Consider the following 10429-nt stretch of genomic DNA (forward strand, 5'->3'; position numbering starts at 1 on the left):
TCCATAGGCTGGGCAAGGGGAGCCAGAGAGGGAGGCAGCCCTGAGCCAAGGGGCTGGGGGCCACAGAGGGGGAGTGGGATGTGAGACTGAAGGCAGAGCTGCCAGGAAACCCCCTCTGCAGTAGGGGCCTGGAGGGGGGGTTTGGCTGGCAAAGGCGGATTTAGGGGGGCTGAAGCCTGGCGCATTTTCCATCGTTAGACACGGCTGGATTCACAACATGACTGAGCGAAAGCCCTGGAACTCGGAATGAATTTGCAGGAGGGTGTTGGAAAGCAAAAGCAGATTTTTGCAGCGTGGTGAAGGAAACCAGATCCTTAGAGGGGTCCTTCTTTGCTTGAGCTTCACCAGGGAAGTAAATCCTACAAATTCCTTGCCTGGAGGAGAAGAGCTGGCTGTGTGATCCCCCAGCATGGCATGCGGAGCAATATGCAAATGTACAGCTTGTTTGTGCTGTAAAGTCACACGCTGGCTCCCCCATTCCTCAGAGCCAGGGAAACTGAGGCAGGGAGCAGCAAAGCAGCTTGCCAGGGAGGTCTGGAGCCCCAGCCCTGTGCATGAGGGTTTTGCACTGCTGTGGTGTGCAACATCCCCACCGTTGCTCCCAATAGCTCTGCTCCAGCCAAGGTAACGCCATTGTTGGCTCCCCTATAGCCTCTTCATACCTGGTTCCTGAAATGGGGCAAGTGCAGATACCCCCAGGAATTATCCCCCATTTACTTACAGCAGCTGCTCAGCCTGTCTTTCCCAACCAAATTACAGGTTGAGAGATGCTTTTGACCACTTCCTTAGCCATGCTCACCCCGCCCATTCACTTGTCCCCAAGGACCCCTGCAAAGTTGGTTTCTGCCCCCCATCCCATCCCCTACTGCCCCTTGGATGGAGCTGAGCATTAGCCCAGCTCCCGCACACGGCCAGGGGTGACTCCTGCGTGGGGGTCCGGGGGGAGGTGCCGGGGGGCTGAAGCGGCAGAGCCCCAGGGTCAGGGTGCGGTGCGTGTCGGGATCCCGGCAGGGAAGGGGTGCCGGCCAGCCCGTGTCCCGGTCCAGGGACGGGCTGCGGGCCCGGAGAGGGGCGGGGGGATTCACGTTTCGCTGACATCACGGCGGTGCTGGAGCGGCCGGGGGCCAGCAGCCCCGGGGGCCAGCAGCCCCGCCGCCACGGCCACTGCGCACCCGCGGCCACAGGCACCGGCGCCTCCGGTAAGTGGCGGCTGATGGCGGGGTGGCTCCCGGGGGACCCCAGGGGACGCCGTGCCCCTTCCCAGTACTTATCCAGGATCGCCAGTGTCTGCACTCCCAACGTGGGGATCCAGAGACCAACTCTGCAGTTACTCACCACCCTTTCTCTGGCCCCCCACATCCACCGGGGGATGCAGCCTTGCTTCGTACAGACTGGGGTAGAGTGGGACGGGGGGGCCTCCAGCACAAGGACTCCCTGCCCCTTTCCACCCCTGGGGGGCTCGGTGGTCTCAGGTAAACGGGTCAGAACTTCACGGTTTGTTATCCGGGGGGTGCACGTACGCAAGCCACTGTCCGGGCCATCCTCCCCACCCCACCCCAGCTCTGGGCTGCGTTAGTGGGGGGTGGTGCAGCTGGGAGGGCTGCAGCCTGCTCCTCGGTGCTGTTCCCAGCAGGAGGGGAGGGGCTAGCCCGTCCACCTGGGTCCCCTCCTCAGCCCCGCTCGCTTATGGTGGGTCACCCTGGGGCAGGGGACTATAATTTCACCTCGTCTCAGGGAAGGCAGCCAGGGTGTAACTGAGAGCAGGGGAAGGATGTTCACAAAGGGGTTTGGTTCATTGTCCCTCTCTGGGGACAGGCTCTGAGACTCCACATGTCCCCCCCAGCAGAGATGAGAAGCCTGGGGCAGATCAGCCCCTGCTTACCCTGGGTAGGTAATGCAGGGTTGGGGTTTGGGGACAGGGACCCCGCCGTGCTAGTACAGGCTGACCACACTGGGCGCTGGGTCTGCTGTCAGTCCACTGGCTGCCCATCTGTGCACTGAGCTCCTCCATGCTCAGCCTCAGTTGCCTGTGTGATGACTGACAGGGTCACAAAGCCTTCCTAGGGGGATGTTTTTTCCCCTGCTCAAGTGGGTGATGCCTATAAAGAGAGGTTACAGTGCAGGGAGGGAAGGAGAACAAAAGCCAGGCATGACTGGGAGCATACTCCTGGCTTGGCTGCATCCAGCACAGAAAGAGCACCTTGTCTGCAGGATCAGCCACTCCGTTGTGCTTGTATGGATGGCAAGGGACAGAAAAAGGGCTTGTGACTCTTGAAAACTGATGGGTAAAGAAAAGGGGTATGAGAGCAGCTTCCTGAGAGCAGTGAGCAGGGGAGGAGCAGGATACAAACCAGCTGAGCCATAATGATGTAGAACAGCCTGTTCAGTGCCCTGCCAGCCCTGTGGCTCCTCAGGCCATGCTGGGGTCAGAGCAGGCTGGACTTTGCACGCTGGTCTGCCAGGGAAGAAGAATGAAACCTGGTGGGGCTGGGGTCAGCAACTTCATCCGATTAGAAGTTGTACAGCATCTCAGGGCAGGAGCTGGCTGGGGAGCTCCAGGGTGTGAAGGATGTGGCTGCGGTGCTGGGGGTGAGAGAGGTGGGACCAACCCTCCCCTGCACATCAAGCATCACTGCCACTCAGGGCAAGACAGCCAAGAGCCAAAGGGGTGGGAGACTCTTCCTGCACCAATAACACACCTCCTCCCTCCTCACAGGCCAGAATGGCTCCTCAGATCTAGACAGGGAGGCCAGAAAAGTGCCAGAGATACCCATCCAAGTGACAGTGGGACTGGGATAGCGGAGCTATCATGAGGATGTCTGAAGCCAAGCCCCTCAGCTCCTCTTGCCTCGTGCTTTCCTTGCTCTCCTTGCACTGGGCTTTGCTCCAGCTGGGCCAGGCTTTTCCCAGCACCTCTGACTACCTCCAGCGGGGCTGGCAGCGGCTGCTGGAGGAAGGGGAGGGCTGCGCCGAGTGCCAGCCGGAGGAGTGCCCGACACCGCGTGGGTGCCTGGCTGGCACGGTGCGGGATGCCTGTGACTGCTGCTGGGAATGTGCCAACCTGGAGGGACAGATCTGCGACCTGGACAACACCAACCACTTCTACGGCAAGTGTGGGGAGCACATGGAGTGCCGGCTGGATGCTGGGGACTTGCATCATGGAGAGGTGCCTGAGCCCCAATGTGCCTGCCTCTCCCACCTGGCCCTCTGCGGCTCCGATGGAAAAACCTATGCCCAGATCTGCAGGTTCCTGGAGGTTGCCCACGCCCACCCTGATGCCAACCTCACCGTGGCCCACGAGGGTCCCTGCGAGTCAGGTAGTGCCCCTGGAGCTGCAGGATGGATGGAGGCTTGTACCTCTAGGGAATAGACGAGCAAGGGGGTCCGGCTTAACTGTTTCTCCTGACAGCAAACCCACAGTGTCCACAGGGATAAGGCAGCAGTGGGGGCTGCTCCATACAGTGTCAGTGCTCCCCTAGTCCTCCCATCCTGCTGCTCCAGGGCAGCCCTTGTGGATCAAGCTCTTGGAGAGGTCTGGGAGCAGCTTTGCCAAGAGGGAGTGGGGTTTATGGGAAGCAATGAATCCTGCTGGAGCAGATGGGGAAGTTCCAGGGAATTGTTAGCGAATTCTTGGCGGCAGTGCTGGGTTCACACTGGCCCGTTGCTCCCGAGAAATGCTCCTGCCTCCTGCAAATGGAAACCTGGGTCTGTTTGACTTGGCTGTGTGATTTCCATCTCCCATTTAAGACTTAGCTGGGGGCTGAGAGGGACAGATTGGTAGGGAGGCTGTGTCCCAGCCTGCCCAGTCTGGCACAAGTCACCCAGTGCTGTCACCACAGCCTGAGGGGTGTCAAGGTTGACTTTATTTTCTGTAGATCATCATATTCTTGAGTTTTTTCCCAGGTGTATTTGGAGGGGAAGACTTCCCTTGACCTCTGGCTCATGCTATGGGCCAGATTGTGGAACAGATGTGGGTTGGAAGGGTAGTCCTCACTCTATCTCTCCAGGGAAGGGTTGTGGAACCTAGAGATGTTGGCTTTATCCAGCAGCTGGGGACCTGCTGACTCCCTTCATTGCTGGCATTAGCCCTGTGTCAGAGCAGAGGCCTTATATGGCTGGAAGCTCATCTACCTCATCCATCCCCAGCTGCCTTGGGCTGGATGAGCACCCCAATGGGCTGGGGAGGGAGTCCCCAGTCCCAGCTGTGAGGAGCGACCATATTTTGGGGAATGGTGAGAGTCTGCCACGGGTGGGAGAGGAGGGGCATGGGAAGGGTCCCAGCATCTCTACGTGAACCAAATGCTGCTGCCCAAGAGACCAGCCCAGGAGAGCCCATGGAACCTGCCAAGGGTGGAACCTCTTCTGAGCCCACCCTGCTCTCCTGTACCCCCCTCCCCAGAGCCCCAGATCACCTCTCCTCCCTATGACACATGGAACATCACTGGGCAGGACGTCATCTTTGGCTGCGAGGTCTTCGCCTACCCCATGGCATCCATCGAGTGGAGGAAGGATGGCACAGACATGCTGCTGCCTGGAGATGACCCCCACATCTCTGTCCAGGTGAGTGGTGTGCCTAGGGCATTGAACACGGGCCAGGGGTGACCCAGTGCTTCTCAGAGCTCATGGACAACCGGACCTGACAGTGGTTGGTCATACTCAGGAGATGGCCAAGCCTGGCTGCCTGGGAATGGGAAGGGGTGACTGGAGGCTGCATACAATGAGGACTGGCTGAGCCAGGGCTGGTGTCTTGGTGATAGGAGCCATCAGCATAGCTCTCTTCTGCAATTTCCTCTAGTAGTTTTTGAACTTGTTCATATTTTTTAGAGTCCTGCAGCAGGTAGTTTCCCACCTCCCTGCCTTTAGTTTGCTCTGCTTTTTGCCTTCATTTGCAACCCTACTGGAAGGGCTAGAGGAGAGGCCCTCCTGAGTGCCTTCCAGCCTGGGTTATCCTCTAGTCCTACAAGCATATCCAGGCAGTCCCTGCCCTTTTTTTCACATCAGCAGGACTCCCCTCCCAGAGCTGACAGGCCAGGGGTCAGCGTCCTGCCTGTGGCCAACCCCAAATATAGTGCCCAGCTGGGCACACCTAGCTATTAGAGGGTGTGGGCAGAGGCATAGGGGCTGTCCACCTCAGCCAGGCACCAATGGGGAGGAAACTATGGTGGGATGGATGTGGGAAGCCAGGAGAGCTGGTGGAACCTGGCACCATTGTGGTGTGACATGCTGGTCCCCTTCCATCTTTCTGCCCTTCAAGCCTCCCCACAGCCTGTTGCAGGGTCCGACCAAGGATCTCCACCCCAGCAGGGCTACCCTGTCTGGTTGGAGGAGACTCTACTATCCTCCACCCCTGGCCACTGCACCATAATAGCAGCCTGCAAACACAGCTGCAGCACAGCTGGGTCAGGGAAAGCCTATTTATTCCTGTGGATAAACAGAAAATAGCATGGTTGCTGCCAGAGCAATCCTGGGACCTCACTGCCTGCCGAAACAGGGGACTCTGGACTCTGTGGCACAGATGCCCCCTTGTTTTTGCCACAAGAGCTCACCGAAATCCCTCTTTCTTGCAGTTCAGAGGTGGCCCTCAGAAATATGAAGTGACAGGCTGGCTCCAGATTCAGGGTGTGCGGGTGACAGACGAGGGCACATACCGCTGCTTCGCCAGGAACAGCGTCGGGGAGGTGGTGGCAGTTGCCAGCCTGACTGTCTTCACACCGGGTGAGCACTGTGTCCTTGTCCCCATGCTCTTATGGGGACGAGGGAAGGGATGTCTGGGCCGAGTGCAGCAGTACAGCGGGAGCTGTTGGAGCACAGGGCTGTGCTGGGGATGCCCCAGCAAGCTGCTATGCATGGTTTGGCTCTGGTCCTTGTGGGGAAGGGGACAGGTACTGTAGAGTGGCAATGTCACATTGTCCCCATGCTGCTGTTTCAGACCAACTCAACCTGACAAGCTTTTCCCTGCCGAAGGCCCATGTGACACCCGAGGACTACGGGGACAGTGAGGAGGACTACTACTAGCCCAGAGACAGGATGTCTGGCTGCAGGGATCACCTTGCCCACAATCACGGTTCCTGTGTGTTGGGGACATCTCTGGAGCAAGCACCCTCTAGCCCAAAACTTCTTCTCAAACAATCCTGGCACACCAGCCTGTTTTTTAGGGTGGGGGATAGGGTGACACATCGTTTCAGGGTGCTTGGGGAGGGGATACTGGCTGGTTGGTAGCACAGGGCTGGGACCAGGGGCAGCTCTGCCTGGAGCAGGGTGGGTCTGTCCTCTGGCACTGAGTGGAGACACGGTGGCAGTTGGGACACTGCAGGGACAACTGTGCTGTGTGTGATGAGGACTTGGTGCCGGGGGTGGAGACAGCTCCCTTTGGGAGAGTGAGGGCAAGGCAGGGGCATCACTGCCCTGTAAAAAGCATTTTTGGGGAAGCTGGAGCAGAGGGTTAGGACCTGGCTGTGGTATCCAGTGTCATCCCCATGTCTGTTCTGTATTCCTTGAGCACAGAGACAGCCCGGCTTCTCCCCAGGATTTAAGGAACCTGCTGCCAAAACATCCTTCCGTTTTGTTTTTAACCAGAAAAGTAGTGATTTGAGGAAACCAGACACTTGTGGCTTTCAGTGCTGTCTTTTCTCCAGCCCAACTATCCTTGTGGTCAGAAACACTTTGGCTTTTTTTGACTGACTTCATGCTTTCCCTTCCATGAAGCTCTTTTCTTTGCCGTTTCAGTTAATGTTATTTAAAATATACACGTAGGTCAAAGCCAAGAGGCCAGTTGGCTATCCTACATCCACAGGGATGATTATGGGGGTGAGGGAAGGTGCAAACACTGTGGATGCTGCCTTGTTCATTGCAGGGGTGCTTGAGGCGAGGAGCCCTCCTGCCCATTCTGGTGCTCACAGCTGGTCCTGGTGTGGGTCCTGCCCTTCTCACCCCACATGGGGATGGGGGTGCCATCTCCTGTGCAGTGGGGATTAATCAAGCCATGTAATTGTACCCCCATCAGTTTGGATCCTATTCCACTGCCTTCATCTTGGGGTCCTAGGTTCTGTGACACTGGGGCCTCCATCAAGGTGACCACAGCCCTCTCAGTATGGAGCAGCTCTGTGCCTAAGTGGGGAAGAACAGGGAGGCACCAGTTTCTACTGGAAATGCTATCTTTAAAAAAAAATATCCCACCTACCTCCCAGAGCTGGTGATTTAGAGCAAACTTTCATTTGTGGGAAGCACGGAAAGGAAGCTCAGAGCTGCACTGTGCTGCTCTGTGCCCAGAAAGGGCTGTCAGGACCCCTTCCATGGGCATTCTGGGGCTGAGCTCACACTCAAGGGATGCTTTTCCCCCCAAACCAGCAGCATATACAGGACTTCTGGGGCTCAAAACCTCCATATGGACCAAACCACTCCCAGTTACTCAGTCCCCGCTCCAGGGAGGTCCAGAGCTGTGGGCTGAGGCAGGAAGCCAGATCCCATGAGGAAGGAGTTGGCCAGTCCCCAGGCAGGAGCAGGCAGGATGCAATGAGGCTGGTGGCTGGGGCACCGCACTACTCTCCTTCACTTGTTTTTTCTTTTCTTTTCTTCCTCTTTCTCTTGAGAACTGGCTCAGACGACTCAATTACAGCACTGAAACCTGAACAAGCAAATAAAAGGGATTTGTCTGGAGTTGGCAGCAGAGCAAAAATTCCTGCAGATAGTGAGGCTGGGCCAGCCCTGGCCCCTGCACCACAGCTTGACAGGGCACAGCCGTCAGCATTACTGCCCTGCCTGCTGGAGTGCCTGCCCTCTCTGGTAGCAAATCCTTTTTCAGCTGGGGAAATGCAAAAGCCGCCCATGTCTCAGTTTCACCTTCCCTCTAACAGCGTAACAGCATCCTCCTGGGGCTGCTATGTCAGAGCTGGAGGGTGTTCAGGAAGGACCAGGGACACTAATGTGCCATTGATTTTTATTTTGCTTTTTTTGGGTGTAAAATCTGCTTTTGGAGAAGCTGGGCCAGTTTTACCCATCCTGATCTCCTCCCTGATCTCCTCCAGTTTTACCCATCCTGATCTCCTCCCTCCACAAATCAGCTGGTGGAAGTGGGCCATGCTCAGGCTGAGGCTGCCATGGGGAAATCTGAGAGTGTCCCAGAGCTTCAGCAGGCAGGAGCTGCTCACTGGGCTCCCCGTCGGTGCCTGGGGCTGGCCCCTGGCCAAGGCTGCCATGCCAACCCTCCTCAGGGCCAGGCTCACCCTGTCTGTGTCGGCACAAATCCAGGTCGTGCAGGGTGTGGATGCGGCAGTGGGCTGGCTGGGGATTGTCATATGGACCGTGCCCCCATCCCAACTCTCCATATGCTCTGCAGGATGATGCCATGCATGGGCATCTGCATTTTGTTCTCAGTCCTTGCCATTCTTGTCCCTGTGGTACCCTGGCAGGGAATGCTGTCGGCTCCTGCAGGAAGGGCAACAGGGATGTGGTGACTGAGAGAGGGGGAAACTTGAGCAAGAACCCTTGGCCAAAATTAACCAAAACAGGGGCTGTGTCTCCCTGTTTCCTCAGATCCCAGTCTGGGAAAGGGCTGTCTGACTGGCAGGCTGGAGCTCAGCCAGTATCTGGGCTCTGCTCCCTCCAGGATGAGGGGCAGCAAAGTGACTCCAGGGGCAGAGAGGGGGCTGGTGTCCCCTCATCCCAGCTCCCAGTCTTGCCATTTCCAGCCACTTAAAAATTAAAGGAGCCAATATTGCTGCACGGCTGGAATCGGTCACTGCCACAGAGCTTAATTGAGGTTATTTGTTGGCTCTAGAACATTTGGTCACCTCTGCTGCTGTCTGCTCGAATGTTTCCTGCAGCCCCTGCCCCAGCGAGGGTGTCTGCCCAGGCTCTGCAGATGCTGTCCTCAGCTCCAGGAATGTGGAGGGTCCTGTGGACCTGACCAAACCTAGTGTCCATGTGGGGACAGAGAGTGTACCCCAACAGGATGCACCAAATTCCTTTGCAGGCCGATTTTTGGGGTGGTTGCTTTCTGGGGGCAGAGAGGGCTGAGTGGCTCCTGCCAGCCCGGTGCCTGCACTCAGCCCAGGGACAAGGTCAGGTGGACTGGGAAGTGCTACCATGGCCACAGGATCGGAGCACACAGCCACACAGGCACCTCCTGGGATAAGCAGGTTGTGGGTACCTCCCAGGGCACCACAGGTCACTGTGAGGCTGTGTACAAAGAAAGAGGGGCTTATCCTGACAGCACCTGAAACACCCTGAAGACACACATTAATGGAGCCAAAACCATGTGGTTAAAAACTGCCCTGCCACCATCAAGCATTTTGGCCACCCCCATTGTGGATTCACAGCTCTGGGTGCTTGGGGGAAATTCAGGTAAAACAGCCCCCCCAGCCTCCAAAACAGCTGCTTTCTGCCCCAAAGCTGCAGTGGGGTTGCACCCAGCCCCTGCTCCAGGCTGGTGGGGCTTCAGCACTTCCCATCACTCCAGCCTTCAGTGCAGGGGTGCCATCCAGGACCCCAGATCACTCCAGAAACCACCATGGGCCAGAAGATGTTTGGTGGCTGACCCAGAGATGGATGACCTGGCACACCTGGTGCCTTCCTCATCTTTACACCCCCTCAGTGCTGCCCAGCACTCACCTGGAAGAAGGAACTCTGAGCATTCACCAAGCCACAGGGTTTTGTGGTCTGCAGGGAAACTCCACCAAGTTTGGCAGGTAAATATACTCCAGTAGCAAACACAGGCTGTCTTGTCCTTCTCTTTCCTTGGGGGTGCTAAGACCTGCCCCTGTCTGGGCCTGGGCAGGGGGCACACAGAATAATAGAATGGTTTGGGTTGTAAGGGACCCACCTAGTTTCAACCCTCCTGCCATGGGCAGGGACACCTTCCACTAGACCAGGTTGCTCAGGGCCCCATCTGGATTGGTCTTGAACACTTCCAGGAATAGGGAGTCCACAGATTCTCCGGGCAACCTGTTGCTAGTGCCTCACAACCCTCACAGGAAAGAATTTCCAGGCACATGGTGTGATTCTTGGGCGTGTGCTGTGCAGGGCCAAACTTGGACTTGATGTTCCTTGTGGGTACCTTACAACTCAGAATATTGTGTGATTCTGTGATTCTTCTCAATACCTAATCTAAACCTACTCTCTTTCAGCTTAAAACCATTCCCCCTTGTCCTGTCACTACATGCCTGTGTCAAAAAGTCCTTCTCCAGATTTCTTGTAGCCCCTTTAGGTACTGGAAAGTGCTCCAAGGTCTCCCTGGAGACTTCTCCAGGCTGGACAGGCCCAACTCTCTCAGCATGTTTCCAGTCCTCTGAGCATCTTCATGGCCCTCCTCTGGACTCACTCCAAAAGGTCCACGTCCTTCTTATGTTGAGAGCTGCAGAGCTGGATGCAGGACTCCAGCTGGGATCTTGTAAGAGCAGAGTAGAGGGGTAGAATCACCTCCCTGGACCTA

General features: G+C 56.9%; 1 protein-coding gene across 2 annotated transcripts; it reads left to right on the plus strand.

Annotated features, from left to right (window-relative positions):
- The first annotated feature begins 1093 nt into the window (after window positions 1-1093).
- Window positions 1094-6600, plus strand: KAZALD1 (Kazal type serine peptidase inhibitor domain 1). Of its 2 annotated transcripts, none has more exons than XM_027738718.2 (5): window positions 1094-1199; window positions 2717-3317; window positions 4400-4560; window positions 5568-5715; window positions 5930-6600. In XM_027738718.2, the coding sequence occupies exons 2-5, from the start codon at window positions 2810-2812 to the stop codon at window positions 6013-6015; spliced, it is 903 nt and encodes a 300-aa protein (XP_027594519.1). In that variant the 5' UTR covers window positions 1094-1199; window positions 2717-2809; the 3' UTR covers window positions 6016-6600. The 2 variants fall into 2 exon arrangements, with proteins under 2 accessions (XP_027594519.1, XP_039246614.1); XM_039390680.1 differs by lacking the exon at window positions 1094-1199 and adding an exon at window positions 1405-1472.
- Window positions 6601-10429: the final 3829 nt, after the last annotated feature.

This window comes from Pipra filicauda, unplaced genomic scaffold (assembly GCF_003945595.2).
Source record: "Pipra filicauda isolate LSUMZ 115617 unplaced genomic scaffold, ASM394559v2 scaffold85_size2586006_pilon, whole genome shotgun sequence".
Classification (NCBI taxonomy): Eukaryota; Metazoa; Chordata; class Aves; order Passeriformes; family Pipridae; genus Pipra; species Pipra filicauda.

Coding starts and splice junctions, on each gene's coding strand:
- KAZALD1 (XM_027738718.2), top strand. CDS start 2,810: ATGAGGATGTCTGAAGCCAAGCCCCTCAGCTCCTCTTGCCTCGTGCTT. Junction 4,561..5,567: donor ACCCCCACATCTCTGTCCAG/GTGAGTGGTGTG, acceptor TCTTTCTTGCAG/TTCAGAGGTGGCCCTCAGAA. Junction 5,716..5,929: donor CCTGACTGTCTTCACACCGG/GTGAGCACTGTG, acceptor CTGCTGTTTCAG/ACCAACTCAACCTGACAAGC.